We start from the raw sequence: 23,976 nt of genomic DNA, 5'->3' as shown, positions 1-23,976 counted from the left end.
GCTGAACTTATAATTAAGAATAAATTAATGAATTTTGCTCTACTATTCTTCATTAATGTTCCATATTTATTCCTGCTATTCCTAAGGAATTCATTCAGTAAGAAAAAAATACAGTTTTAGAATGCCGTTACTATAAATTCAACTGGCTTGGATTAAAAAACCTTCCAGAAATAAATAAAAAATCATTGACGACAATTACATGACCCATAATGACCTAGATTTGGCAATATCAGGACAATGACCAAGAGATTCTTGAGCTGAGAGTATACGAAATGCGATAATGTAAGCAGAAAAGGTAGGGGGATCCATTCACCTTGTTTGATCATATAATACACAGGGAAATACATTTAATAGTTCAACAGAGAACCCTTCCTCCCCCCCCCAAAAAAAATAAGGTGGACCCGTCTCGATTGGCATCCAGTAAACATACATGTAAACTCTTCTAAAATAAAAATCAAATGAATTATTTTGATGATTGAAAGGGTCGTACAGCACTACATCTGGACCACAATGATTAGGTGTAGTTTTGGCCCCAGAAAGACAATCATGGTCAATTTTCAACTTCCTATCTCAATCAAAATAAAGAAAAGGGAACTTGAAAAGGCTATATTTGTCAAAACAATAAAGAAATAAGGCATTAAAACTATGGAAAAACAAAAATATAAAAGGCAATTTCAAATTCAGAAAATAGCAATAAAAACATATAGTCGGAGTTGTCAACTAAAGGAGGTCACCAACTTAAAACACTGGAACACTTATAGTGCTATCATTTCTCTCTCGCTTGGCCGTCAAAGATGGAAAGCTGGCATCAGATGATCGCTTTCTTATCTTAGCATCACCCTAAAAAAAGGAAAGAAAATTACATTTACATACATAAATATATAAACTACCCAATGTCTTGCAGAGGTCGCTAAACATTCTGAAAATAAAAAGTAATTGAAAATTGAAGACACTTTGAATAACAAATAAAATAAACATGAAAACCATGTCTACTAGAGTTGGGAATAGTGGATGAGAATGCCCCTCCCCTTCGCTTTGAAAAGACTTGGACAAACTTAAAATTCCAATAAAGAAGTTCTGTATATAAGATACCAGTGGTACAACCCGGTGGTGGGTCCAAGGTAGCGAGGGGGCACCCCCTCTAACGTAGTCTAAAGTAGTGTAATTTACTTAATAACTAAGAAATTCTAACTGTCTTTATAAAAAGAAGGAAAGATTAAAGAAGAAACGAAAAAGACGAAGAATCAATATCAGCCAAATAGGAAGAGTTGATTGCCCAAAATGTGAGATTCTTGTGGAACTCGAAAGGCTTCTAAAAGCACAAGGTCAGGTCTGGATTAAACACTAGTTAGAAGAATTTAATACAGTGGTTTCTGATATGTGGAGGCAATGGACTTTAGTGGCCAGAGCCTTCACTTAGCTTGGTGAGTCGACTTATAATAACAGTAATTACTTCATCGTGACAAATTACAGTTATTAAGGTGAAAATAATACCTCCAATTTCCGGACTTTTACTGTAAAGTATGGTTTAGCCCAAAACTAAAGAACGCGTTGTATTTTTTTCTTCAAAATGCGTTAAAAAGAAAAATTGACATGTCTACTAGTTCTTCCATGACTAGTCACATATGCAAAGGTGTATTTACTTTATAAGAGTTGGGAAGACCAAAAATGTTTGACAAAACTGGTTTTTTCTACATCACGAGCGGAAAATTTTCAAATTTAACCTCTTGTTTTAGTCTGTATAAAAAAATTAGAATTTTTGAATAAAAGATCTAAAGCCGAAGTGGTCTGTTATGACAAGACAAAGTCAGAAATCAAAACAAAAGGACCATAGCCACTATTTTTCTATTAAGCTTATCAGCCAAACCAGCCTTTGAAAGATAGAAATCATGATCAAAAGTTTTTATAGCCATATTCTTAATAGGAAAAGCCCTATTGGAAGATTGTTTATTAACAAATTTTCACGATAATTTACGTTTTTTATTAAGTTAAAGTATTTCTGTTTTGCTCTGGAATCGAAGGGTTTGAATTTTTAGGAATCAGCAATGTTTTCTTCTGTTAGACTTTTTTAAGAAGACTTGTAGATTTATTAAGTTTGCATGTATTTTTACTAGAGACAAATAAGAATTGGCTAAGTATTTCCCGTCTACTGGACGAGTAAAAGATTTAAGACCCGACCTGGGCTTCCATAACAACACAAACAGAGAAATCTTTGTTTCTCTACCTCTATCTTCTCTACCAAATTGAAGGTCTATTGCCAGTACCCTGCAAGACCCACCACGCTTCTACTAAAAATAAAAGAAAATCACTTACAGCTGGGAGTTTTCCAGAGGTTAGAGTTGTTGCTGACTCTCTATGATGAATATCCCCAGTTGAACTAATGGTCGATGTGGAGGAAGATACCGCCTGCAAAGATTAAATATACTTATTAAAAAGGAACAATAATAATAATGAAAGCTCACTATTGATAAAACGATTTTGATAATGGATTTTGTATGTGTGTAACAGTTCGTGATATGCTTCCGTCATCATTAGTTTTCTTCTTTTTTTTTCTCAACAACTGTATTCAATATAACTATTAAAATATTTTATGGATAAATAAAATGGATAAGTCACAAAAAGAATTTTGAAAAAAAATATCGTTAACCATAGAAAAAGAGCTATTTTTAGAGCTATTTTTACAATATTTTCGGATATGAGATACCTAGCGATGCGTGTTTATTTATTCTTTTTTTCTATTCCCCCGGGCTGATTGTATCGAACCAGTGATACTAGAGGACCGGGAGAGGGCTTATTTGATCGAAAGTCAAAAGTTCTAGTGCCTTTTCAAGTGACCAAAAATAGTGACCATGGGAGGGCAGCCAGCCCCCCCCCCCACCACACTCTTTTACCCAAAATTATCCGATGAAAATTTTGAGATGGCCATTTTATTCAGCATGGTTGAAGATTTAATAACTATGTCTTTGAGGATGTCTTGACCCCCCAAAGCCCCTTGGGGAAGAGCTGCAAGTTATGAACTTTGCCCGTTGCTTACATATAATATTGGCTATTGGGAAATATAAAAATATCTTCTTAGGGGAGGGGCAGGTTCCTGGAGAGGGTTCTTACATGAGAAGATTTTTCCGTGGAGGAGTTTTCACAGGGGAAGGGGATTTTCCAAGGGAGGGGGAGCTGGATTTCCCAGCGTTAATTAAAAGGCTATCAAAAATTTAAAAAAAACACGTTTTTTCAGCTGAAACTAGGGAGCAACATTAAAACTTGAAAAAATAGTAATTATTGCGTATATGAAAGAGCTGCCCCCTCTTCAATACCTTGCTATTTCCGCTAAAGTGTTCTCAAATTTGTAAAAAGTTTATTATTCTAATTAAACGGTTCTTATGTATCAGGAGTCATTCTCAAATAATTATAACAGAAAGTCAAACTTCAGCGTAAAGAGCAAGGTACTGAGGAGGGGGCAACCAAATCCCCCATATAAGTAATAATTTCTGTTCGTTATAAGTTTTAACGTTGATCCTTGTTTTAATTGAAAAAAAAAATTTTTTAATTCCATTATAGACACAATCTAAGATTCTAAAAGAAGCAGAATATCCACAAATACAAATTACACTTGACGTATTTTTAATACTGATACAGTCTATCTATGCGCATAGATAAGGAAAATATTTAGAAAATCTGGCTATATCGAATTACTAAGATAAAATATTGCTAGCAGAAGCATTTCTTTTTGCTAATGAGAATTATAAATAAACTAAAACAAGCTTATAGTTGTACCTTAGAAATTATTGCACGTTAGACGCTTATTTTCCTAGTCGAACTAGTTAGCACTAAGTGAATATTACAGCTTAGTAATTCCCAGCCCACTTTCCCAAATAGATTTTAAAAAAACAAATTTTATCTAGCTCAAAAAGCAGAATTATGAAGTCAGAAGTGTTGTAGCTTGTCTATACTATTTAGACAGTACTAGACTAGTTGAGTACCTACCAGTTTTTTATGCCTTTGTAGCACGGATATGGGTAGATACTTCACCAACTCTTTCCTCTTCACATATTTCACATCTATTTTCATCCCTTCTTTGAATTTCTGTTGCTGAGCAGCGGATATATGCACTGCAACAGACAAATGATAATAAATAAAATGGGCACTTTCTGGATGGTAAAAGCTTCAATTACAAACTAAAAATGTAAAACAATTCTTGGAGATTTTAATTTATAATTTGAAAGTGACCATTCGTTTAACTCCCTGGCTTTCAGGGTTCATGATCTTAGACAAAAATTCCCCTAAGACTGAGTAGAAACAAAAATTTAGAGGAGGTGTCTGCAGCACCACCTTTGGTTTGGTAAAAATTAAAGGAGATAGAAATAAAGCGCAGTTTTAAATAGGAAGCTGTATACAACCTGCTAAGAGGCCTGGAATTTGATTCCGATGATAAGATTATCTGAAACCGTCTCCATAAGAGTGCAAACAAGAAAGAAGAAGAAGGATGCTTTGTCATTACCAGAAGATACTCACTCCAGAAAAATTTAGAAAAGCATGAAAGTATGCTACCATGGACTGTTAAAGGTCATTATTGGCTATTGAAAGACCCCAAACGATCAGGACCATGAGACCAACCTTGGACATACATCGATTTTAGAAGCAAAATAAAAACACGACTCGTGTAGAAATAAGTTCATGATCGTTAGAGCTTAAAACAAATGAGCAATGTAGTTGACGGCAGAACCCCAACTAAATTATTAAATCGGGAAACAAAAGATTGACATTGTAAAGGCAGACCACGCAATGACATCAGGTACACCTACCATAAGGATTTGCAAAACATTCACACGCCTTTCAAACTCAACTCGGGAAAATCATCAGAGCAGGCAATAAGGGGAAATATTGATTGCTTCTTCTTGATGTCCTGGTTGCCCCTGTGAAGACAAGCAGGAACGAAGGTGAAAATTAAAGCAATTCTCAATTTAGAAAAAAAAACAGAAAAGAATAAGCAGTATAGGTTTTCCGGACTTAAAACTATCAACAAAACATATATTTATTAGATTTGAACTCTAAAAGATTAGTTGCCCAATGACACCGCTTATTGACATGGGCCTGTTCGTCAAGGAGGATTTTAACAAGTTCTTCATCAGCCATTGTACACCAGTTGACTTTGCAACATGAACCTGACAGATACGCCCTCTGTTCTGTTGCCATGAGCCAGAGTAGGTGAAGTACTTTGAATAATCACTTTTTATCTCCTTCTCCTCCTGTCCGTAAGCCTCTTACACAGATTATATGCTTTTACAAGAGAAGGCAGATGATAAAATCCACCATTGGCAGTTTTATCACTATCTGTTTTTGGTATAAAATCTACTGCTTGTAAATTTGAATTCTAAAACAATACATACTATTCACGTGGAAGCATTTTAAGAAGTTCATTACTTTTTTTAAAAAACAGGCCTAATGAAATCACAATTAAAGGAGACTTGCGTTTTAAGCAGTTCTTTCTTCATTTTTGTAATTTTTTCGACAATTTGACCCAATAAAAATCATTCCCTATCCCTTTTTATGGTTAACCACAATCTTAGCTGAGAATAACTGCAGCACCAGTGTTGTTTTTATCTGAAGAGCATAGGGAGGCGACAGGGAAGTGGGCTCTTTCACCAGTAAAATTAAAACAACAGCATATAGTCAAAGCAAAGAAATATCATCAACTAAGTTGATTATTCAAAATATTTTTCAGGTATGATAATGTGTGGGGGGTTTGACAATGCTGTCCATTATTATTTTTTAACTTTATTCTTTATTTCTTACTGTACATTCACAAATAGTAGTTAAACGGTCTTTAACCTGCAAAAAGGGTCTTAATATGTAGGATGTGAACATTTGTAGACGGTGATAATATGTACAGAACACATAAATATTTACAGAATATGTATAAACCACAGGAAATAAGTAATGGTTAATGTTAAAACAAGCAGAAAAATAATCAAATAGTTTCCTATGCGAAGAAAACAATCAGCCGCAATCAAACAGAAAAAAACATAAGGATAAACATTAATGTTTTCTTGGCAAAACAAGTGTTTTTAAAATCAAGAAGGGTGTTAACCATAACTTGCCATTATAAAATATCATGGATTATAATTTACCGATAGGATATAAAAAAGATGTTAGTCAGATGTTACTAAGAGCTTGTTCGGTGAATTGTTGAATAATGACAGACATAATGAGATAGCTTACCTAGTTCAATGAAATTCTGAATATCAAAGCTCAGATCTATGCTAAGATTTTCAGCTTTCTCAAATTCGAGGCCAATAAACCATATTGTTGTGACTGAATCCCTGAAAAGAAAATGAACTTTTTACTAAAGGTAGCCTACTATCTTCTTCTATCTAAAGTTCTGTCACATAAAAACACCCAAAGAATTGTATTATATTAATGGATATTCATAAAAAACAAAAGCTGAAAAAAGCCGGTTCACACGATTATATTAATTTTAATTAATGTCTCGCTTGGTTCGGACGCAAACGCTATGATCCCTAATAAAATGCAATGATCCCTGGTAAAGGGCGAAAAGCAAGAAAGCTCAGGATATTAAAGTTTTGCTTCGTGACATTTGGAGTGAACACGACCCTCAAGTTTCAAAAATTCATAATATACACATAAAGAAACAAAAAATTCCACGTAAAAAGAACATTTCTACTAAACATAATCTACGAAAATTATTGGCTTTAGTCCTACCCTCCCCCGTCACAATAAAAACAAATTGAAATGGTACTTCATACGCTAAGATAAATTCTTCATTGTAAGTGACGTGTCACGTCTCACGGAGTTCCACGTGCACGGACAGTACTAGATTTGAAATTTTCAAAGCCTAATGGTTAATGAAGTTATAGACCTACTTCACTAGCGTTCAATAGAAACATTCACACCTTTAAATAAATTTAAACAAAGGGAAATAGCTTTAAAATGGGACGGCTCAAATAAGAGCCATTTCATCTGAAACAAGGAATATCAAACAGAGACTAAGTGATGTTTTTTTCTTGTCTCAATCGTTGTTTAATTATTTTATTGATTCTTTAATTTTTTTTCTACTTTTTGATTTTTTATAGATGGCTCTGTGTTTTTTTTGTGTCCAATAAATTAAAACGAGTGTACTGCAATCAATTTAGCATTCATCCTTTTTTCTTTTTGCTATTTTTTTTTTCGATTTATATAAAAAAATAAAAGTGACCATTTAAAAAATATTAATCAACGAGTAAGCTTTCAGATTTACTTGAGTTCCATTCTATAAGATACAAAACGGCAATCGAACCCAAAGTATTCGCACACACATAAAAACAGATGCAAACAGAAAGTGCAATACGCACAATATACCTAAATATGAATCAACTAAATAATCAAGGAATTATCCTAAGAAATAAAATTTAAAATTACAGAGAAAACAGAATAGAAAAGATAACTCACTTTTCAGATTCTAGAGGTTCAAATTGCTCTGGACTAATATGTGCCAGTTTGATAACAGAATTTCTGTCAAAGGTTTGAATCAGGGTTCGAATCTTAGATTCAATAAGACCCACCCATTCCAGGAGGTTGTCTTGAGTTAAGGCGCTTGCTAACAACACCACGAAATGCCTAAAAAGAGTATTAACGATTTAAATAGTCTTTATTCTTTCCTGATAGACAAGTTTTTAAGAAAGAAGAAAAACTATTTTAAGGTCTTAGAAACACGCTACTTTTAAGGTCTTAGAAATATTTTAAGGTCTTAGAAATATTTTAAGGTCTTAGAAATATTTTAAGGTCTTAATATTTTATGGTCTTAATATTTTAAGGTCTTAGAAATCCCTTAGAAACACGCTACTTTGCGAAAAACCTACTGCTACAATTTGTACCAATAGGATCAAATAATTATACCATTCCATTACTAGTTTTAGATTTATCCATTTATAAGTCAGATATTGTATAAACTTTTTATTAGAAAATAATCTAAAATTCCTTAGAAGGAAGAAATTGTCCTGTTTTCATTTTTTTTTCTCATGCCTTTTCAAATCTAATCCACAGAAAAGAAAAATGCAGATCATGTTTCACATATGCAGTACAGCGATCGGATAAAGTTGAATTTCAGCTATAAGAAGAAAGCAATGTCGTCTTACAATGAAACATTAAGACGGAAGGACCGCAGAAAAAACTATACTTTCATGATTTGGACAAGAAACGAAGAAAATCATAATAGAAAGTAGAAATGGCATAAAGTAGAAAAAAAATGCATCAACCAATCAGAAATAACTGTTTTTGACTTTTTGAAAAACAAACAAAGATAGGTTAGCCTAACTAAACAAAGAATAACCTTAAACATTTTATTTATGTCACTAAAACAAGTAATATTTCGATTGTTCAGCATTAAAATGTCCTCCGGGATAAATAAATTTTCTAAGTTTATGCACGCACCCTAAGTTAAGACACGTGAACTGAATGTTTTTCTGTTGGAACATAATTGACAATAACTTTAATACTGAGCCTTTAGTTACTCCAGTAGAATGACATAAGCTTCAATTAACAGCTGACATTAAGCCTAATACGACTTCACTGGCTTTCATATAATATACTTAGGGCTAAAGCTTGTAGCTAAAAGTTAATTTTTGAAAATATGAGGCCGTTTGAGCCCCTCTCCTGCAAGAGGGAAACTATGGAAACAAATGTAGTGCCCATTGGTTTTGAGCTGTAGATACCAATAGGGAAAACCTTGTTTAACGTACAAAAACAATAAGCAGAGCTTGTCTAAAGGGATGGATTAAGTAAAAAAAAAAAAATCCAAACTTGGAAAATCCTAAGAATTATGACTGTCTCCTTATGTAGTAAAAGCAGGACTTCTGCAAGGCCGTACCCAGAATTTTTTTCGGATGGGGTTTTACTCAAAGATTTACGCATTCAAAATTTGTTTATATCCATTTTTGTTACAAAAATTTCTGGGGGGGGGGGGTCAAAACCCCCAACCCCCCCCCGGGGTACGGCCTTGGAATTCTGACATGCTAACAGAACTTTGTTTTCCACCAACAGAACTTTTATTATTACGAAATCAAAGTAAGGATGGACCCGGCTCAATAGTAAAAGAAACTCTAAAAAACAGAATTTTGATACCAATAGATATGCCAAAAGAGTTGGCTTATTATGTTGATTCCAAATATACAAGTTTCGTTAAGTTCAGTCTTACCCATCAAAAGCTGCAGGCCTGAGAAAATTAATCGGATTTTAGAAAAAAGGGGGAAGGTTTCAAGCTCCTATCTGCCAAATGTGGAATTTTTGAATTTTTGCCAGAAAAAATATCACGGATGTGTTTTTTTTCACGGGGTAATCGTATTGAACCAGTGTGCCTAACACGTCGAGAGATGGCTCATTCTAACGGATATGAAAATTCTATTGCCTTTTTTAAGTGACCCAGAAATTTTTTTAAGAGGCCAACTAGACCCCTCACACGCCACTTTTTTCCCAAAATTGTCCGATAAAATTTTTAGACAGCTATTTTGTTCAGCAACAAGTTATAAAATTGTCCATTGTTTACGCATAGTATTTGTTATTGGGAAGTATTCTTACATATTTCAGGTGGGGAGGGGAGGATAAATTTTCTTCTGCGAGGATTTTAATTTTTCCGTGGAGGTGGAGCCAGATATCTTGGCGTTATTTAAAAAAAAAAAATCATAAATCAAATAAAAAACCAGTTTTCAACTGAAAGTAAAGAGAAAAATTAAAACTTTATTTATCTAGTTAACTCTTAACTAGGTTGTAACTTCTACTACAACAACAATCTTTTAAATGTCTTTGAACCATTTTAAAGATAAAAATATTCATTTTAGGCAATTTTCCTTACCTGTATTTGAAGAAAAATGAGGTTGGCTGAAACAAGTTCTCCCACGTTATTCCTGGTCGTCCCATCATTATGTCTTTCGTTAAAGCCAAGGCGTTTGTGAGAGCTTCTTGCATAACAGTGCGAGTGCTTAACGTCACGTTAAATGTTGAATTTTGCTGAGGATAGGCTGGTGTTATTATAGGCATGACGTGACTCCTGTCACCGAGATTAACCTGGAAGAGTTAAGTTATATTAAGGAGGTCAATCCAATTATATTCGACTCTTGAATAGGGCACTAGAACTTCTAATTTAAAATTGAATTAACCCTCTTCCAAGTATCTGCAACCATCCCTTCAAAGTGGTCAGAAAAAAGAAAATATGTGTCAAAGTGTCATAAGTAAAAAATTAGAGAAAATACAGAAATTTCTTAGGTTTTTAGAGATCAAAGTGCAAGAATATATTTGAAAACTAATATAAAGAAAACTAAGCCGTTGAAATGACCAATAAAGGTATATGAAGATGTAAAGACATGAGAAATTTACCAAATGAATAACTTCACTTATAGGTAGCCTTATTAGAAAATAAGGGGGATAGCTGATGATAAAAGAAGTAGAAAGGCCAGGGAATCGTTTTATTTTTCAATTTGAAAAAAAAAATTGAAGAACAATATGTTCTTAATTAGAAAAACATGATTTGTAAATTAAAACTTACATATGTGCAAACCTGATCCTGATGTTATATGTAACCTGATCCTATATGTTTTTATTGACATAAATATCAATAAAAACATATATAAATATCAATAAAAACAAATATAAAAATAATAAAACTTAAAAAAAACGTCATAGATTAGAGCAGATTGTTTTGGGTTATTATTTTTTCATTTCTACGTGCATTTAATAGACTACAGTTAGCCGTTTCGATTTTGCTTTAGGATGAATAATAATTACTTCTAATATGGAACCAAAAGTTTAATATTGCGATTACTTTAGTCCAGATTAATTGTATGGTTCCATTCCATTTTCATGATAAGTCTGTAATAGAGCTATAAAGAATCGAAACCCGTCCCTTTTATTCTTTGGATTCGTAAAATCGTTCGTAAATACCTTTCATGATAATTGAGGTTATATTTCCGAAATAATTGAAATTTTGAACATATCAAATCCGTTAAATTTTTCCCCACACTTTCTAGAGACCTATTCCAAAAGAAGGATAATAATAACTTATAACAATAATCAATGACTTACCCTAGGATCCCAGACAGGGAAACCTAGATCTGTGTTATCCGGCTGCTTTAGCAGGACGGGCTGTGGCCACTTCCACATGGAAAATACTAAGAAAAATTTGTGGACCAAGGTTGCAGCTGCAGCATTTGGATAGAGTTGACAAGTTCGAGCAACTAGCATAGCCCAAGAAACACCACCCAAATAACCAAGAACGTTGCTGTAAATTCCTTGTCCTGAAAACAAAATTATTTAAGGCTGAAAAATCAAACTTATCTTTGATTTTTTTTTTAGTAAGGCACCAAAAATTTATTTCAAAAACCACACTAATATATTAGAAAATAAATATTGTAAATAATTATTCGCAAAAATTACCCTATCTAGTTAAATATCATATATTTTTTTTTTTAGACGGGGTTCATTTTTTCAAGACTTGGAAACTTAACTCCATATATTTGTTTTTTAACTGGGAATAATTTTAATTACTCTTAAAGCTAACAATAAATACTTTTAATAGTCTGACTAGTATAAACTTAGAATATGAAAAAAAAACTTATAGAAAAAAGTATATATTTTGACAATTCAAGTGATAGACTTACTAAGAGCTGTCAAAACCACCGTCCCTGTAAAATTGCTCCGTCTGTGAGTTAAGTTTGCTATATAAAAAATATTTAATTTTCTAGATTGAACCCTCCCCTTACCTCCCAAACAAAAGATCCTAGATGCACCCTTGTGGGCAATACTATTAATTTTTTCTTTTAAGGGACAGCCTTAAGGGGTTTGCTGGATTGACCCGATTGCAGGTTCTGCGCAATATTGTATCACCACAAGATTTTCATAATGCTTCTATATATCAATTTTTATCATGTTACTGCCTGTATTTATAGAATTTAACAGTTTTCTTCCTTTTAGACAATTGAGGGATTCAACGAAGCCAGCCTATGTGTTTCCAGAAACAGGTTCATATCCCATTGATTGTTTCCAAAACATTTTCTTGTCTGGACGGCAAATCCCGAGTCCAAGAATACCATAGAATTTAAAAATCAAAAATTGGGTCTGCTGTATAAAAGTAAAACAAAAAACTCACTCTTGGCCCACAATTTAACTGCCCTGAGAGCCAATCTAAAAGTTTCTTTGTTTGGAACCAATCTGAGGATCTCGTCTGTGACCCGACAACCATTTAAGCTGCGTACACACTTTGGATTCAAGTTCTTCAGGAGTTTGTCATCTCTTAAGTCCTAGAAACAAAATATTATATAATTAGAAAAAAATGTTACGAAATAAAAACGATGTTTCAGAAAAATTCCTGTCAAATTGGGTTTTAACCCCTCAACAGATATACATGCTATTTGGTTGAAAAAAAATTTATTATTTTTGTTTCAAACAGTTCGTGGTAACGAAGTGTAAGTAAGGAGCGACCCAGCTCAATAGTAACCGAAACTCTAAAAAATGGAATTTTGATAACAATAGGTACGTCAAAAGAATCAGAATTTATGTTTATTTGAAATAAATAAGTCTTACCCATCAAAAAATACGAGTCTGAGAATATTTTCTATATTTTCAAAAAAAGGGGGAGACAACCCCAAAAATTCATAGAACTTTGATGAAAATCATACAATCAGATTCAGCGTATCAGGGAACCCTACTATAGTTTCAAGTGTCAAGCTTCTATCTAAAAAAATGTGGAATTTTGTATTTTTTTTTTCAGAAGAAAGATCACGGATGCGTGTTTCTTTGTTGTTGTTTTTTTGCCCCAGGGGTGATCGTATCGATCCAGTAGTCCTAGAGTTTTATGAGTGTGCTCATTCGAACGGAAATGTTCTAGTGCCCTTTTTAAGTGACCAAAAAAATTGCAGGGGAAGTTGGCCCCCTCCCTAACTTTTTTTCCGAAGTCACCCAAGTTAAATTCAGGAGGGATTTTTTTGTGGTGGGGGGGGGGGGCAGAGGAGGGGGTTACGGGAGAAGGTGTTTCCATGGAGAATGTTTCCTTGGGGGAAGGAAAACTTCCATGAAGGGGGCGCCGAATTTCCGAGCATTACTTAAAAAAACAATCAGAAATTAAATACAAAAACAAGTTTTTTCAACTGAAAGTAAGAAGCAACATTAAAACTTAAAACGAACAGAAATTAGTTTTACATTTTTAAGTCTTGCGGGAACTCAATTTTTCTAATTAAGATATAAATAAAACTCGGGGTCTCTCTTCTCAAAATACTAACTAAGTTAAAAGCAGTGATATCCTGAAAATAAATTAGTGATGAAAATTCTAAACCTGTGGACACCCTTCTCACATGAAGTTGAGACGTTTTAGATTCACGGCTTTAATATATATTATTACCATGTCTTACAGGCTCTCGATAAATCTAAACTTTAGTCCTAGGAAAACTTACGATACAAATGATAAAAATGAACCTTACAGTCTTAACAAAACGAAATAGCGAGGGCTGGACATAATTTATTACTTAAAGTAAGCTTTACTCTGTCAAAAACATATTCTAATGTCTTAATCAATAAAAGGCATAACTTAGATCCTTTGACAGACCCAACAAATTAGCTTATACAACGCAGACTTATCCCCCCCCTGATATTTTCTCGATTGCACAAATATTAACTAATTCTTGTGAAATACATCAGACCCCCTTTAATTTCTAGTATAGTTATCAAATATACAAAAGAAAGGAAAATAACAACTTACTAAGTCATCAGGAATTTCCTTCAATGCAAGCCTAGCAAAGAGCATATCAACTTCAATACCACTAACTTTCATTTTGATGACAGGGACAAACGCTTCTTCAACAGCTCGGAGCTCAGTTACTTTCGACTGCTCTTTCAACAGCTCAAAAAATGATGTAAAATAGTCAGACCTGTCCATGTGTCTAGGTGCAATGCATAGTGCATCTATATCGGCGCCCTTGTTATGCACACCAAGCCTGAAATGCAAGAATATGTATTTCGTGTATACACAGTATCACAGTATCATAATATATAACTTGTGCATACACAGAAACTTCTATTTTTTTTAAAAACATTATAGGGACAGAAAGTTTAAATCCTTAGAGAAATTTTAGAGATAAGAGGAAAGTGGCATAATTTTGTCATAATCCGGGGGGGGGGGGGCAAAGTTGGAAACCGTTTTCCAAAATCATGTGAAAATGACAGTAAAAACTAAAAAAATCCATTTGGGTCCATAAATGTACTATTTAGGAACATAAAAGTATTATAAAGGTACTTCATTGTATACTATAAATAGAAATTATGTACTAAAAAACTGATCTGTTTCTTTTGGTGCTTGAATTCTGTATGTTTATCTTAATTTCGAAAAGAATTTAGAAGACATAAAATTTCGTCTGGGGGGGGGGGGCAAACTGAGGTCTGGGGGGACGAGGCATGGGAATGGCAGTTACCCCACTACCCCATAGAAAATTACACCCCTGCAGGAAGGGGGAGGGTGGTTCACGACGATAAAACGAAATCTGTCCTCATGGACAAGGATCTTCAAGTCCATTTCATTTTCAAATTGAAAAGGCAATTAAGTGGGGTGAATGTTTTTCGTATTCTGTACTGTCTAAGGCTATAGCCATAAATACAATTTATGCTAACCAATACAATATCCCAAATTTTGTTCAGGGGTGGTGGTGGGGGGCTTAAAGGTATCTTCACCTGTGTTATAAAGACTAATTTACGAGTAGTATAAACATGTCTTGTTTTTTTAGAAGAGGTAGTATTTTTACCAGCATTTTTATAAACAATGTACATGTCCGAGATATTTCTAGGGGTTTCAAACCAAAGAAATTGCTTCTTCCCCAGTTTATATGCCTTTAGGGTACTTCCTTGTTACCTAGTACATACTCGAGAAATTGTATCGCGAACGTGAGACAATAACCAGTTTTCATTGTCTTTATACCAGACAATTAGCTTCGGCTCGGTGGGAAACAGCATTATAGCTATATTTTAATTCAATATTTAGTTGGTATTTTGGTTAGATTGGTTTAGGTTACGTATTTAATATAATACGGTCTGGACGGTCCCCCTTCCACAATTCTTTGTTGTAGTTCCCATAATTTTGTTACTAAACTATTATATTTTCATCACATTTTCACATATTTCATTATGATTAACCTAATTTCAATTCATGAGTTTGTACTAGCTAACAAGGAAGTACCGCATTTAGTGTTAACAACCTAGTCTAGCACTTGGATACAAAATGAAAGCGAAAGAAGTATTTCAAAACAAACTCCATAAGAAGATTTATAGCCGGAACTTAATTATCCTAAGGTGGAATTTATTTATCATAAATAAAATCTTACCTGTAAGACCCAAAGGTATGAATTTTTCCACCAACATTCTCCACTACTGATGCAGGAACCTTTTTTATATTTTCTGACAGGTCTCTAATCCAAACTTTGACCAGATCATTTAGCTTAGAAAGAACTTCAACTCTGTGCCTAAATTCGTCGTCTGACTCAAAACAGCCATGAGTTTTGAGTGTTTCTTCAAGTTCTGTTGTTTTCTGTGTATCAAATGGTTTTGGTCCATCTAGACTAATTGCTGAAGTCACTCCTAAGGTTTTTGGCTGCTCGTTTTGAACAACAGGTTTGCTGCGTAGAACATTTCCATATGATGTATGTTGAGAAGAATATGTGTTCAACATCTTTCTCTCTATAAAAACAGATATGACGATAAACAGCTTTAAGATTTTGAAACAAATATTGAAGTAACAGTCTAAAAAATGAAAAAAAACAAAAAAAAAACAGAAATCTGGTTTGAGAAAATACTTCATACACGAAAACAATTACACGAAGACGAACTAGGGAAAATATGACTGCCTGAGAATTTAAGTTTAGACTTGAGATCGTTTTTGTAATGTGATTCTTTAGCGTTTCCTGATGTTTCAAGCTTTACTGCCTATTTTCAATCTTTCAAGATTTTATGGAGTTTTCGATACTTTCTTTTAGTATACTTTCTTTTATCGTTTTTTTTAATATACATACAATTCACTTTTTTTTAAATCCCCAATAAATTACCATGCAAGTGCGTGACAAGAGTTATTATAAATTTAATCTTTCAAAGAAAAACGCAACTCGAATTTATTTGCCTTATCCAAATAAGCTTTCTTTTTATTTTTATTATCTATCCCCTCCCTCTTAGCAAGGGACTAAATGTGATAATCCACTCTAAGTTGCCCTAATAATTTTCCGATCATCAAAAACAAGAAAGTCCTTAAAGAGCACTTACGGCATGAAAGCGGAAGAGCCAATTGTTTAACCAAGTCAATTGTTTTTGTAAGAAAAGGAATCAATTTTCAGAATTCAATTCTTACTCTTAGTTTAACTCAACATAGGTCATTATTTATCTATCTACAGGAGACCGAAACTGGAACCCGATTTAGGGTGTAGAGTAAATACTCTCAAGGGCATTCTTATGCCCTAGCTATAGTGCGACAATCTTGATAAAGCTTACCGTACAAGCGTCGTGCCCTACAAGAGTCAGTTTCGTCTTGGATTTTGCTCATATTTTGTCAAGCTAAAAACATAAGTCTAATTTTCTTTTATTCTTTTCCTTAATTTTTAAAATATAATCCTAATTTTATAATTCTATTTTATATTTCTAAAAATATATAATTATATAAAAATAATTATAAAGAATTTTATAATTCTAAAAATATAATATAATTCTAATTTTACTAAAGTCTATATTGATCATCGTGTGTCTATTCCATTGATTGTATCCTAAAAGGTCTTATCATATTAGGAATTTTGCTTGTTTTTCTTTCATAATAATGAAACTTAACTTTTAGCTTAAACCTGAAGGGGAATTTATTCAAGATACCAGAATTTGTGAATTAAAAATATTGATCTTTTATTAAATCAACGAATAATTAACAAAAAATCAACAAATAATTCTAAATAAATTACAAATAAATGACTCAAATCGAATAGTAAAATTAATACTAATTAGTAAGAATATTAGTAAAATAGTAACCATCGGCGGATCCAGGATTTTTTAGGGGGAGGGGGAAAAATAGGTTGATCCGATATACTTGCGTCAGGAGCAAGTTTAATTAACGCAAACTTTCTTTAATTAAGTAAATTAAACTATAGAATAAAATTTCAAAATAGGGATAAAATCCTTTTTAATGGACAGTGTATAAAAATGTGAATTTCTATACACTGTCTATTAAAAAGGATTTTATCCGTATTTTGAACTTTTATTTTATTGTCATGGAAAGGCAGTGTGGTCTCCGAAATTATCTAAATTACACTACTTTAGGCTACGTTGGGGGGGGGGGGCGTGCTCCTGTCCCCCCACCTCTGGATCCGTCACTGATAGTAACCATTCTTTTTTATAGTAAAACTCTTGGTTTTTTATACCAGTATAGAATCATATTTTTGTAAGTCTCACTGCTTGAAACATGATAAGTCTGAAGGTGTCATGATCAGTTTGGTGGCTAGGTTTTACCCCCCCCTTCCCCGGTGATTACCCCCTTGGAACATACCCCCCCCTCCCCTTGGAAAATACCTTCCGTGGAAAAAGATACTTTCCAAATTTGGGAATTTTATTTGAGTTTTATTTCATGACCGGTATTCTGGTATCTGCCCCCCCCTGGAAAATTTTCTACGGGTGCCCTTGAATGACGCACGACTCTTTCCACTTTCAAAAGTTTCAGAAAATTAAAATGCAGGCAAAGCACTCTGCATTACACGTTGGGTGAAATAGTCGATTACCTCGAAGAACTGATGTTTACCAAACTCTGATAGCTCTCTAAAATGCTACTAGATGAACTATGGTGACGAAGGGAGGAAGATGGGGGTTTAAAATCTGATGAGGCTAATCAAATGAATGAATCTCAGATGTTCTGAATATATGCGCAACTATTTTTTTGTGGTCAACTTTATAAATTATTATCATTTCTTTATTCAAAGCATTTGGAGATTAAAAAAAAAAAAATTAAAAATTAAATATGAAACCTACAATAAGACAGGGAAACTATGGGCTGATGAAAAAATGCTTAATGAATTTTTAAATATATTTAAATTAAAACAAGACGGAGGGCATAGCAAAGCAATATTTCTCGATTTCAAAGAAAGTGTTTTCTGCGGTAAGCAGGAGAGTAGTAAAGTTCTAAATAGAGTTAATTTAGGAAAACTTAGGGTACGGGGATCCAATCCTTCAATATTTGAGGAAAAGTGTAAAATATAAATGAATGCGCATTGTCAGTTTAATATAAATATACTGATATTTAGTAATCAAAATGTTAAAATTATTTGATTTATTATAGTTATAAAAGTAAAAATTATTTTTTCAGTAAATTGCAAATTTTGTTCTGGCCTTGGGAAGGCATAGGAGTTTTGCGCCCAACTTATGTTAATTTCTGCTCGTTATGAGTTTGACTCGGTTATTTATTTTAATTTCTGTTCTGTTCGTCTGTTCGAATGAGCCCTTTTCGAAGTTCCCACGACAACTCATTCAATACAAAGAACCCTGGTCTAAACAACAACAACAAAAAATAATACATTATACCCTCTTCGATCTTTGCTATAAAAATGTCAAGCCTTCCAATCACTTTTGACTATTAAAAAGGACACTAGGCCTTTCGATTTCCAATCGAATGAGCCATTTTGGAAACGACAGCGCTTTCTATAAACACCTTATGCCCCCAAGGGCATAAATTACAACCCTTACCCTAGGGTCTGTTAGGGTGGTTGTCATCCTCTAAGACCAAATTTCCAGAACTTTCAACTACGTTAAACAACATGGCTATCTAAAAATTTTGATTAGATGTGTTTGGGGAAATGGTGGGCGTAAGAGGGGTGTTAGTCGCCTTCCAATCACTGCCGACTATTAAAAAGGACACAAGTCACTTCAATTTCCAATTGAATGAGCCCTTTTCGAAGATTCTATGACAACTTCTTCGATACGAAGTGCCCTGCTCTAAAGGAAAAAAATTAATAAATAATACATTGTGCCAATGACGTTCTTATATACCCCCAGGGCAAAACTTAAAACCATTGCCCTGAGGTTTGTGGGGGAGTGTCCTCCTCTTTACTTAGTCCGCGTTTCTTGTCTGGTTCTCGAGTGTCCCCGTTATTTACTTAGGCAGCGCAATCGTGCTGCCTATGATTTATACAACAATTTTCAATATAAACCTTATATGCCCCTAGAACATAACTTACAGCCCTTGCACTGAGGGCTTTGAGGGGGTTATCATCCTAAAAGACCTAATTTCCAGAATGTTCAACTACGTTAAACAAAATGGATATCTCAAAATTTTGATTGGATGTGTTTTGGAAAATCGTGGGCGTGAGAGGAGCGTTAGTCGCAATCCAATCTCGCTACTTTCTTTTAATATACTTTACTTGAAGTTGATATGTAGTTGAAATGGAATATTACAGATATTTGAGGTAATACTACTGATTTTCTTGTACTGTAGAAAAATATTACAGACTTTATTTCCAAATTATAATCGGAATCCATAATTACTACGGAATATAGCCAACTTTGAAATATAATTGACCAGAAATTTTTATTTCACTTTTTCATGGAGAACGTTAACAATTATTGAGCGAAAATTATTAAAAGGTGAAGTGCTAGTTTCGTAAGGAAAGAATGACAGATAAATTTTCAAAGAAAAGTAAACTTGTTCATTATTTTGGTTAGGATCTTATGAATATTGTATCAGAATGTTTAACTTTTTAAGCAGAAACTTCAGGAGAACAACCTAAACTTAAGCAAATGTGCAAATGCATCAGCATATTGCATTAAAAAGTGTTAAAATGTTCAAAATTTTTGAAATTTTAGTATTAATTTTGAGGATGGGAAAAAAATTTGTTTGGATGTTTAAATGGAAACGAAGAGTTCACGGTGTTAAGTAAGTTAACTAGACGAATAAGCAAATGGGTTGACAGAACAAAATTCAATAGCTTGGAGAATATCCATTTTTGAAATACACAATTTTCGAAAATGCCACTTGGCAAGAGAAAGTTGGAATTCGACAGCACTGTCATCGACACCTTTTGTTCCTCGATAATGACACACAACTCTTTCCACTTTCAAAAGTTTCAAAAAATCAAATTTTGAAGGATAAAAGGGAGGCAAAGCGGTGAGCAGAGGCATACTCTGCATTAAACGTTGGGCGACACAGTCTATTACCTCGACGGACTGTTTACCGGACTCTGATAGCACTTTAAAATGCTATAAGTAAAGCACTAGATGAACTAATGCGACGAAGGGAGGAAGATGGGGGTTTAAAATCTGATGAAGCTAATCAAATGAAAGAATTTCAGATTTTTTTAATAATTCGTGGTCAACGTTATAGAGCATTACCATTGCTTTATTCCAAAGCATGTGGAGATTAAAAAAAAAATAAAAAAGTAAATATGCTACCTATAATGCGACAGGGAAACTATGGGTTAATGAAAAAAGGCATAATGATTTTTTAAATATATTTTAATTAAAACAAAAGGGAGGGGATAGCAAACCAATATTTCTAGAACTCTCAAAGAATATGTTTTCTGCGTTGAAGAGGAGAGTAGTAAAGCTCTAAAGAGGGACAGCTTAGAAAAACTTAGGGGATGTGGATGTAATCCATTAATATTTAAGGAACAGGGCACTTCATTTATTTTTCTACAACGGGACTAAAAACAGATTGTGTTTTTGAATGAAACCTATAAAGGACTTTTCTGAAATATAGCTGTGGCATTGCCCTGCTCCAATTGACGCGCATGCTCGATAAACATAGTCCAATTACTCAGTGTTGAGCACCATTGTGTTGACCTGAGACTCAGGTTCTGCTAGAGGCGTAAATGTATTGTTTGATTTTAGAAGGGATCCACAGTTTTGGAGGAGGAAGTAACTAGGGAACAAGTTCTTTTTAGCCATAACATGTATTCAACGACTACATTTTTACATAGATTATTACAAGTTTTAAAGGAGGAGGAAAGGACTTTTTACAAGATTATTTCAAGTTTTGGAGGAAGAGGAAAGATTATTTTGATAGGACACTTAGGGCTCAAGGAATATTTAAACAACAATCTTTTTTGTCCCTTTCTGGATTAGTAACTGTAGCCTTAGACAGTCTACTAAACAGACATTTTAGAGAGTGTACTAAATAAGTAAACAAAACTTACTCATGATTTAAAAACAATTCGCTTGCTTTTTCACGCACAAGGGGACTTGACACTAAAAACCGATGCTGAATAGGAAGTAAATTATAGGATGACTTTCTTAACCTGTTCTGACAGATTCAAAATATAAACCAAGACTGTCTTTTAATATATGAAGACACAACAATTACCCCAATTTAAAGCGGAAATTGAATTAGCAAAAACTTTTATTCCCCTACCGGGTAATAGAGGTCAATCAAAAATTCAGATCACCTTGGTCAAATTATCCGGAATCATTGAATTTAAATAGGGTTTAATTACCATGATATGGTTTATTCTGTAAGCTTGACATTGTAATTACGAGCATCACAGAACTTATTGCATAATTAGCATAAAGATACTGATCAAATAACGCATCCTAAGCATAGTTTAAAATCGAAATAAAAAAATCAGAAGAATTGTTAAAAAAATAGTGGGAATCCCGACAAAAATATAAAATATTCTTTTAAGAAAAGGCAGTTTCGGTGAAAAATCTAAAAAAATATAGCATGGATCTAAAAATCACGAGAATTCGGGGGCGGAGTCCTGGATTCGTAATAGTGGCAGATACAGAATAAAAGTTGGGTTGGAAGGAAGCAACAGAAATTTTATTCCACCATCAGTGTATTTTGTCCTTCCAGACCTCTTAATGCAACTTTTTAACATTTTGGGGAGAGGAGGTGGAACAAGTGCCCGAAAAGCTACTCCTGCTATCTTTCCTGATCCAGGGATTGTTCCTGCTCCCTGTCATATAAAAATAACAGCATTATATGAATTATTGGGGGGTCCACTTGGAAATACAAAAAAGTTCGACTACTTCTCACGTATGTTAAAAATTGGCCAAAATCTTCATTTTTGTGCTATTTATTACCAAGATCATACATGTACCATGCTATATCAAATCCTGAAACAAATTCAGGATTGTGAATTTGAGATCTGTAGATATTAATCTGATCACAATAGGCCGGACGCTTTTTTCCTGGTAAATCAAATTCATTAATTATATCGTGGTTGGGTCTCGTTTAATGAGGCACCTAGGGATTACATTGCGCCTTTTCTATTCTTTCCATTCTTGCGATGCTAGACCTTAGTTCCCGTCTAATACCCTCGATTCATTTTGCATTAACGTCTACTGCAGAAAATACCTTTTTTTCTGGTAAATCAAATTCATTAATTATATCGTGTTTGGTTATCGTTTAATGAGGCACCTAGGGATTACATTGCGCCTTTTCTATTCTTTTCATTCTTGCGATGACGTCTACTGCAGAACGTACTTCACTAATTTGACCAGAAAGACTTGTAGCCAGGCTTTAAAATCTTTCTTTAAATTATCAACTTTGAGAGACATTGGATCACGAGATTTTAACCTTTTTTTATATACTAAACAACATCTTCTCTTTGCGAAGATTGCTTTCTATATATGTCACAATATTTATAATGTTTTTCGTAATGTTTTTATGTTCACCAGGTAGTGTGTTTGTTAAACTCGCTACCGATTCATACTCAGACCACCAACCAGTTATTGCTAATTTTAAACTAAAATTAAAGGCTATTACCAAACGAAAACAGACTATGAAAGTGTTTGACATTCAGAAGCTCCGGGATACACAAGCGATACAAGTATATTGTGTTGCCCGTTCTAACAATTTTGCAAACCTGACATGCGATTAAACCGGTGTCCCAGTCGATGAGAAATGTAATTTAATTGTGGAATGTTTAAGGGGAGCCGCTGAAGAGTCGGTTGGTTACGCGAAAAAGAAGATCAGCGATGGCTCGTGGAAACTCATGCAAGAGAGAAAAGAAATAAAGATACAGCTAGACAGCTGTGATAGTAACGGCACCCCTCCATTCAAAGACCAACTTAAGGCCCAATATAAACAAATCCACAAAGCTGTAAAGTGGTCCACAAGGAGTGACTGACGTTGTGTAAGACTGGCGAACTACTTACGAGGAAAGAATATATTGATAACAGATGGAGAGAATACTTCAACGAAGTACTAAATTTTCCTCCCCCTGTAAATCTCATGGAGCCTCTGCTCGGTGTTCCGCTCTTCAGTGTTGGAATCAACGTTGAACCCTTTAGCCTAATTGAGGTGAAAATCGTACTACGCAACCTGAAAAACGGCACAGCTGCTGGAATTGATGGCTTACAACCTGATTTATAGAAAGATGGCGCCTCAGCCTTAACGCAGCCTTACTGTGAAATTTTGAATTAGATTTGGGAAACCGTGAGTGTCCCAACTTATATGAAGAAAGGACTCATTATAAACTTTTTAAGAACGGTCAAACCGTGAATTGCAACAATTTTCAAGGTATCACTAGTCCATAGGAAGTAAATTTCTCTGTCAAATACTCCTGAATCATATTCAGTCGAAATTTGACGAGATCCTGAAAGATGAGCAATACAGTTTTCGATCAGGTAGTTCTTATGCTGATCTGGTATTCAGTTTAAGAATTCTAATTGAAGAATCGAACGAGTGGCAAACTTAAATATTAAAATCGTTTATTGATTTTGTTAAAGGTGCTCAGTTTTTTACATAGGGAATCATTATGGAGAATAATACGATATTATTGACTCCTAGACAAGATTATTATTATTATTGTTACTATATTCAATGACCAGCTAGCCGCCGTACGAACCGATGATGGAGACCTGACGGAATGGTTCCAGATCAATTCTGGTGTACGACAAGGTCGTATCCTCTCTTCTGTACTCTTCAGGATTGTCATTGACTGTGTACTTCGGTCCTGTCATTATGTTGAAGGGATAAAGCTGGATAAGAGGCGTACTGTC

General features: G+C 34.0%; 1 protein-coding gene across 1 annotated transcript; it reads right to left on the bottom strand.

Moving 5' to 3' along the window:
• Nucleotides 1–620: 620 nt before the first annotated feature.
• LOC148950801 (poly(A) polymerase type 3-like) lies at nt 621–15,691 on the bottom strand. Its single transcript, XM_089090014.1, has 10 exons — nt 15,348–15,691; nt 13,736–13,970; nt 12,131–12,281; nt 11,068–11,279; nt 9,842–10,053; nt 7,444–7,611; nt 6,217–6,317; nt 3,982–4,106; nt 2,314–2,406; nt 621–840 (listed from the first exon to the last, which is right to left on the bottom strand). Exons 1-10 carry the CDS (start codon nt 15,689–15,691, stop codon nt 739–741), a joined length of 1,743 nt encoding a protein of 580 aa, XP_088946140.1. The 3' UTR covers nt 621–738.
• Nucleotides 15,692–23,976: the final 8,285 nt, after the last annotated feature.

Source organism: Artemia sp. Qi Xiang Cuo, chromosome 6 (assembly GCF_049724085.1).
Source record: "Artemia sp. Qi Xiang Cuo chromosome 6, ASM4972408v1, whole genome shotgun sequence".
Lineage (NCBI taxonomy): Eukaryota > Metazoa > Arthropoda > Branchiopoda > Anostraca > Artemiidae > Artemia > Artemia sp. Qi Xiang Cuo.
Note: the sequence above shows the minus strand (reverse complement) of the source record. Positions and strands in the feature narration are given on the sequence as shown.

Bases quoted from the DNA above. Each gene is read 5' to 3' on its own strand.
- LOC148950801 (XM_089090014.1), bottom strand. From the start codon at position 15,691: ATGTTGAACACATATTCTTCTCAACATACATCATATGGAAATGTTCTA. The intron at 11,280-12,130 runs GTGAGTTTTTTG...TTTTGTTTTCAG, and splicing joins AGTTAAATTGTGGGCCAAGA to GACAAGGAATTTACAGCAAC. The intron at 6,318-7,443 runs GTGAGTTATCTT...TTTTCTTTTCAG, and splicing joins GAACCTCTAGAATCTGAAAA to GGATTCAGTCACAACAATAT.